General features: G+C 41.3%; 1 protein-coding gene across 1 annotated transcript in view; it reads right to left on the reverse strand.

Annotated features, from left to right (window-relative positions):
- LOC143041317 (G-protein coupled receptor GRL101-like) overlaps nt 1-1687 on the reverse strand; it is a 95322-nt gene extending 93635 nt beyond the window's left edge. The window contains exon 1 of the mRNA XM_076213139.1: nt 1664-1687. Within this exon, the coding sequence (XP_076069254.1) occupies nt 1664-1687 (24 nt within the window). The remainder of the gene's footprint in view (nt 1-1663) is intronic.
- Nucleotides 1688-8415: the final 6728 nt, after the last annotated feature.

The following is an 8415-nucleotide window of genomic DNA, read 5'->3' on the forward strand; positions in this document are numbered from 1 at the left end:
AAAAGGCAAGAAATCTATCGTGTATCCAGATCTTCAGTCTGCTATTCGCCCAGTTCTACATTCAAGTGATATTCCTGTACCACAGCCGCCCTCTGAACTACCAAGCGATGACACGAGCAACTCAGACGATTCAGAATCTCAAGATGCAACGTATACGACACAACTTGAATCTGATAAGAAACCACACCTCATCACCCAACCAGAACTCAATGATCTAGTTCGTGATCTAACACTTACTAAGCAACAGAGTGAACTCCTGGCCTCACGTTTGCACCAATGGCACCTGTTGGATGAAGAAGCTCGAATTACAGTATTTAGGAAGCGTTCTGCAAATCTACAGGATTTCTTCACTTTGGAAAACAACTTGACTTATTGTAATGATATCAGAGGCCTATTCAGTGCCCTTGAGCTGTCCTATGAACCCAATGAGTGGAGGCTATTCATAGATGGATCCCTTTACAGCATAAAAGCAGTTCTGTTGCACATTGGGAACACCATGCCTTCAGTTCCAGTTGCTTACTCAGAGAGACATATGAGAACCTTGCTTTTATTCTAGACCGCATAAGTTACAAAGAGCATGAGTGGTTAATTTGTGCAGACTTGAAAGTAGTAACCATACTTAATGGGCTACAAACTGGATACACCAAATTTATGTGCTTTCTTTGCAAGTGGGACAGTAGGGCCAGATCAGAACATTATATACGCTCAGAATGGCCATCTCGGGAATCTATGACGCTTGGATGCCATAATGTAATTCATGAGCCACTAGTTAAGAAGGAGAAAATCATTTTGCCACCACTGCATATAAAACTAGGCCTAATGAAGCAATTTACCAAAGCACTGCAACATAACAAGCCATGTTTCCAGTATCTCAAAGGGATCTTCCCTAAAATTAGTGATGCCAAGATTAAAGAGGGTATATTTGTAGGCCCTCAGATTCGCAAGCTTATAAATGATGAGGACTTTGAGGCGACAATGGATGAACCTGAGCTAGCGGCCTGGCATGCATTCAAAGATGTATGCAAAGGGCTTCTGGGAAAGCACCAAGAGTCCCAGCGAGAGCGTAAAGTGGAGAGGCTAATCAAATGCTACCAAGATCTCGGATGCAATATGTCACTGAAGATACACTTTCTTCATTCTCATCTGTCCTTCTTCCCAGAGAATGCAGCAGATGTGAGTGATGAACATGGAGAGAGGTTCCATCAAGATATAGCGTCAATGGAAAACAGGTACAAGGGAAAATGGAGCCCTGCTATGCTGGCTGACTTCTGTTGGAACCTGAAGCGTGACACGCCTGAGACGTCTTATAAAAGAAGAAGTAAATAATAGATTGTAGGTTAATACATCATATAAAGCTAACAAACATGCCGATTCATTATATATTAATTAAATAAATACAATGAAGACATTTAATCTGACTTTGGGAGCAAAATACATTTATGGAACCTTGGAAATCTCTATTAATTGCATAATTATTAAAACAGCGATTTACAAAACATTGTGACGTGGCATGAAATTTTTGTTATCAAATTTGAATTCAGCACACTGAACTTCATAATAAAACGCACATGAGAACTATGTTTTCTTCTTAATCCTGAAATTTGTTGTACAGTGTGCAATCCCTCATTTGTCCTTTCTTCTCTAAATAAGAAAGTAGATTTACAATGCATAGATTAATGAACTTCATTTTGGCGATAATGAAATAGAAACGTTGACAAATAATGTATAGATAAATCAACAAATAAATCAGTTAACAAAGAAATAATAAATAGATAAAAAAAATTGGATAAAGAGTGAGAAATCGAATATATCTTTGGAGACGAACAGAAATAGATAAAAAATAACGATAATAATTCATAAATAAATCGGTAAACAAATAAATCAGACTTCAAAGAAAAATAAACCAATAAGTTTGGGTAAAAATATGAAAAGGAATAGAAATGGAAAAAAAAAATTGACAAATGATAATTTATAAATAAATCAGCAAACAAATAAACCAGACATCAAAGAAAAAATAAGTTAACAAGTTTGGGTAAAGAACTGAGAACGTACAAGTTTTATGATGGAGTCGAGCAAACTCGTTGACAAATAATGCATAAATAGAACAACAAATCAACGAGGAAAGATATATTTACGCTGGAGATAAAATATCAACTGACCTGAGTGTTTCAGGTAGACATGTTGGCAGTCCTGTTCGTCTGCGCAATCTGCGCAGTCGCACTGCGAATCACAAACGTTGCCCAAAGCCACACACTGCGAATCAGGACATCGAAACTCTTCGTCCGAACAAGGACCGCCTGGAGGGAAAGAAGGATAAATATCAGCATATAAAGAGGAAAAGGAATGAATTAAATAGAAACGAGCGAATAATAGATAATAAGTGATGGCAGAAAATAATAGATGATAAGTAATAAGTGACCAATAATCAGTGGTATCGCAAATGGTGTCCGAAGCCATCAACTGCGAATTCGGACATCGGAAGTCTGTGTCTGAAGATACCCGTGCAAGGGTAAATAAATAGATGAATAATTAATGAATGATTCTTAGATAATAAATTATAATAATGAATAACAAATAGTAACGAATGACAGTATATTGGCAGTAATAACATAACAAACACAGACGTTTCACATAGTATTGAGAATAGAGTACAGAGGCAATAGTCACTTAAACTCCCCCAAGAGCAATGAAAATTGAAACATGGGCTTAATTGATAAAACAGGTATCATAGATTGTAAATATATATATATATATATATATATATATATATATATATATATATATATATATATATATATATATATATATATATATATATATGGTGACCAGGATTTCCGTGTTGTTCTTATAAGATCAAATTTCCCTGCCTCCCCTTTTCACACACCCTAATGAAACACCCAAATGTAATCCCAAATCAACAGTGATGAACAGAGGTACTTTCTTACCAAATTCTTTTTTGTCCTGGACTATTTTTTTTCCGACTGTTGGAGCAGATTTGCACTCCGGAGCTTTCGGGAAGGAACCTGACATACTGGAGGGAAATAATCTTCCTCCAGTATATAAAATGAGGTTCTATGTAAATTGTTGAGAAAATGAAAAAGTTTGCTATAGTGATTTTACGGCGGAAAATGTGCTGGAGGTGGGTGGTGGTACCGCCGATTAATCGGAGGTTGGAAGAAAAATAGCCCAGTGTGATAACTCTTTAATCTGAGAGCCCTCTTTAATCTAAGAGCCCAGTCACACTAAGCTTACGACCTGTTTCCGACCACCGGCGACCAGGTGATCGCCGACCAGTTGCAGGTAGTCTTTGGAAGTCGCTGTTAGTCGGTAATAAAATAGATAAATAGACAGATCGATAGATATATAGATAGATAGATAGATATAATATATTACAACACACACTGAATAGTCCCAGTACATAGATTTCCATCGGCAATAAGATAGATAAATAGACAGATCGATAGATATATAGATAGATAGATAGATACAATATTACAGCACACATTGAATAGTCCCCAGTACATAGATTTCCATCTTATCAACCACATTAACTTTTTCCATTTCAATTCCTTGCAGAGGTTTTGTGTTGCCGACCGATCGCTTGATTTTCGGTCGAAGGCGGTCGAAGGCGGTCGTAAGCTTAGTGTGATTGAGGATTAATGTAACCCAGCTCTAAGATTAAGTGAAGGATTGGCTATGTAACGAAGATTTAGAATGTCACACTTGTTCTCGTGTGGTATAAATTAAATTATGTTTATTTTCATTGGCTTCATCTATTATAATGAAAAGAAAATAGATCTATAACGAAAAAAAAAACACGAAAATATATGTAGAGTAACTTAGTCATTCTAATAATTTAGAATTTTGAAGATATTTTAGAGGACCCCACGTAAAAGATCAATAAGTGATTAGATAAAAAAAATATATATATAGATAAGTATGATTTTATAGATAATAAATAAATGAATAAATATATGTATGAATAGATTAGTAAATACATAAGCAAATTACTATATAGATACATAAAAGAATAAAAACAAGTAAATGAATAAATAAGCAAATAAACAAATATAACCTAATGGTGAGTAGGATTTTTTTCCAAGGTGCCAGTCAGCAGCATGACAGTGTTGGTATATGCATCCTCCACAGACCTATCAAAGAAATGTTGAAAAGTAAAACAAACAAACAAATAGATAAATAGATAAATGAATAAATAATCAAATAAATAAATGAATAATTAAATAAGTAAATAAATATATAAAAATAGAAAATAAATTCTGATGACGAACAAGCTTTTTTGAGTTGTTGTTGTCTGTTGGTGTTCCCTGTTGGTGTTCCTTTTATCGTTTTGTGTCATTATCGCTGTATTTGGGTCCTTATTCTTCATTTTCTATGTCTTCCTCATTCATTATTTATTTTTCTATGTCTTATAGCTGCTGTAATTGCTATTGGTCCTTTCTAATTCTCAGATTTTCATTCCCACGTTTCGTTCTTTTTTGTCTTCTTGTTTGCTGTACTTCCTCGTTCACATCATATCTCTCTAATTCCTCTTCTTAATAATTATTCATGTCTTTCTTTCTTATTAATGTTATTTTCGTTAGATGCCATTCTTTATCTTCATTACATTCTTTCCGTTTTTTTCCTCTCTCTCTCCTTTCCCCCGTTCCTTCTACATCCTCCTTGAGAAAGATTTTTTTTCCTTTTGTCTGCCATTTTTGATAACATATTCTTCCTCTTCATTACCAAATTTTCTGTGTTTATTTTTTTCTTCTTCCTTCTTTCGCTGATCCCCTTTTCAACCCTTCTAGGGACAGGCCATCCATATCCACTCCTCCCCTTTGTCATCCACCTGAGCCGGAAAATCCATCATCTATTTCCGGCGGAACGTTGACATAAAGTGTCTTGGCATCAAGGCGTCTCAGCGTCTCGACTTGATCTATCACGCGAAGACTTCTCGCCGCCTGACTGCAACCCCCCCACCAATATATATATATATATATATATATATATATATATATATATGTATATATATGTATATATGTATGTATATATATATATGTATATATATATATATATGTATATATATATATGTATATATATGTATATATATAATATAATATAATATAATAATGTATAAACAGATACATGATGAAAGTGGAAAAAGACGTCACGGGTCTAGTTCCGATTTTTTTTTTTACCTGACCTGTTTTGCTCTATGTTTATTCAGAAACCGGTCAGGAATAAGCTAAAAAAAAAAAAAAAAAAAAAAAAAAAAAAAAAAAAAAAAAATTGAAATTAGACCCGTGACTTCTTTTTCCACATTTATCAACTTGTCACAATGTCCCAGCAAACGGATACATAAATGAATAAATAAAAAAAAGAAAGAAATGATAGAGACATACAGAATAAAATCCAATTAGGCAAAGATGAAGACAAATCCCCAAACGCCAAGTTGTTCCTATGGTTGACTTCGATTTTTTTTTTTTTTTTTTTTTTTTTTGACATCAAAACTTATAACCGTCTTTGCTGACGGACCACTTTAAGGCTTTAATCAGATTCTATGTTCGGTGGTGGCCCTAACGAGTTTTTTTTTTTTTTTTTTTTTTTTTTTTTTTTTTTTTTTTGCCTAGTCTTTGTCTTTGTCATCCTCACCTGCAACCTGACCTGACCTGGTGTGACCCAAATATTATTTTACGTAAACCTGAGTCAATGTTTTTGGGTTGAGTATGTGGGACAGGAACTGTGTAAGGAATGCTCCAGACCAGGGTTCCTTGATTTAGGGTTATCAGAGCCTCAAGAGGTCTGAAGTGTCCATCCAAAGAGTCCATAAAATTACTATTAGCGTATATAAAAAAAAAAAAAAAAAAAAAAAATGGACCTAAGGGCGGTCCCACACGATGTCAAAAGCCCAAACGAGCGCACAGGACTAAAACGTCAAGCCATTTTGACCATGACGTTAGTGGTATGTACGTGCAACCTCTGTGTGTGCGCGTGTGTATGTGCGTGCGTGTGTGTGTGTGTGTGTGTGTGTGTGTGTGTGTGTGTGTGTGTGTGTGTGTGTGCGCGCGTGTGCGTATTTTGTGCTTCCTAATGACAACCCTGCCCCAATTACGACATAAAACGAAATGATATGCCAGTTGAGTGAAAGAATATGAAGCAGCATAAGGTAGCATGTGGTTTCTTGTGATCGCACGAGAAAATCTCTGGAACCAACGATCATTCTCTCTCTGAACAGATTCTGGAACAATCACCCTCCTCCCTCCCACCTCCTCCTCCTCCCCCCTTCTCCTCCTCCCTCCTCCTCCCCCCTTCTCCTCCTCCCTCCTCCTCCCTCCTCCTACTCCTCTTCCTCCTTCCTCCTCCCTCCTAATCCTAATCCTCCTCCTCCCCTCCTCCTCCTTCCTCCTCCCTCCCCTCGTCCCTTCTATTTCTCCCACCTTCCTCCTTTCTCCTCTTTCCTTCTTCCTTCTTCCTCCTATTCCTAACCCCTCCTTCCTCCTCCTTTCTTCCTCCTCATACCTCCTTCCTCCCTCTCCTCCCCTCCTCCCTCCTCTTCCCTCCTTCCTCCTTCCTTCTCCCTCCTCCCTCCTCCCTCCTCCCTCCTCCCTCCTCCCTCCTCCCTCCTTCTTCCTCCCTCCTTCCTCCTCCCTCCTTCCTTCTCATCCTTCCTCCTCCTATTCCTACCCCTCTTTCCTCCTCCTTCGTCCCTCCTTATCCCTCCTCCCTCCTCCTCCTATTCCTACCACCTCCTCCCTCATTTTCCCCCCTTTCTCACCTCATTTTTCCTCCTTCCTCCTCTTCCTCCTATTCCTCTTCTTCTTCCTCCTCCTCTTCATTCTCCTTCCTCCTCCTTCCTCCTCCCTCCTCCCTCCTACTCCTCCTTTCTCCCTCTTGTTCCTACTTCTGTTCGTATTCCTCCATCATCCTCCCTCTTCCTCCTATTCTTTCTCCTCCCTCTTCCTTCTCCTCCTTTCTACCTCCTCCCTCCTCCCTCCTCCCTCCTCCCTCTTCCATCCTCCCTCCTCCTCCCTCCTCCCTTCTCCCTCCTCCCTCCTCCCTCCTCCCTCCTCCCCCTTCCTCTTCCTTCCTCCTCCTTCTTCCTCCCCTCGTTCTTCCTCCTCCTCCCCCATATCTCCCTCCTCCTTCTCCTCCTCCTCCCTCTTCCCTCCTCCCTTCTCCTCATTCCTCCTCCCTCCTCTCTCCTCCCTTCTCCCTCCTCCTCCTATTCCTTCACCGTCCTTCCTCCTCCTCCTTCTCCTTCCTCCTCCTTCCTCCTCCTCCTCCTCCTCCTCCTCCTCCTCCTCCCCTCGTTCTTCTTCCTCCTCCCCTATTTCTCCTTCCACCTCCTTCTCCTCCTCCTCCTCCCTCTTTCCTCCTCTCTCCTCCTTCCTCCTCCCCTCCTTCTTCCTCCTGTTCCTCTCCTCCTTCCTCCTCCCCTCCTTCTTCCTCCTGTTCCTCCCCTCCTTCCTCCTCCTGCCTTCTTCTTCCTCCCCTCCTCCTCCCCCTCCACTTCCGCCTCCTCCTCCTCCTCCTCCTCCTCCTTTCTCCTCCTACCCTCCTCTCTTCCTTCTTCCTCCTCCTATTCCTCCCCTCCTTCCTTCTTTCTTCTCCTTCCTCCTCCTCCTCCCCTCCTCTCCCACCTCCTCTCCTCCTTCCTCCTCCTCCTCCTACCCTCCTCCCCTCCTTCCCTCCTCCCCTCCTTCCCTCTTCCTCCTCCCCATCTTCCTCCCCTCCTCCTTTCCCCTCTCTCCTCCTCCTCCTCCTCCCTCCTCCCTCCTCCTTCACCTTCCTCCTCCTCCTCCTTCCTCCTTTTTCCTCCTTCCTCCCTCCTCCCTCCTCTTCCTTCCTCCTCCTCCCTCCTCCTCCTCCCCCTTCTTTAGGGTATAGATGCTATTGGCATTGTGTTCTTCGTCTGAAGACGTCTTAATAGGATGGACACCACCCAGCCTCCGAAACTCAAAGCCACCACAGAACTAAAGCCCCCTCGACCTGCCGCCACCACAGCCCCGTCACGCCACCACAGCCCCGTCACGCCACCAGCCCCCAGCCGCCTATCAAAGGATCCAGCCACTGCGAAGACAAAATCCTCCAGGGATTTGTCTTACGAAGGATACAAAGGAGGAGAAGGAGGAGGGGGATGGATGGAGAGAGAGAGAGAGAGAGAGAGAGAGAGAGAGAGAGAGAGAGAGAGAGAGAGAGAGAGAGAGAGAGAGAGAAAGGGAGAGGGAGAGGGAGAGGGAGAGGGAGAGGGAGAGGGAGAGGGAGAGGGGGAGAGGGGGAGAGAGGGAGAGAGGGCGAGTGAGAGAGGGAGAGGGAGACGATGACTGAGAGGGAGAAGGAGAGGAGAGAGGGAGAGAGGGACAGGGGGAAAAGGAGAGGGAGAGAGGGAGAGAGGGAAAGGGAGAGGAAGAGAGA

This window comes from Oratosquilla oratoria, chromosome 30 (genome assembly GCF_046742065.1).
Source record: "Oratosquilla oratoria isolate Oo_2021 chromosome 30, ASM4674206v1, whole genome shotgun sequence".
NCBI lineage: Eukaryota > Metazoa > Arthropoda > Malacostraca > Stomatopoda > Squillidae > Oratosquilla > Oratosquilla oratoria.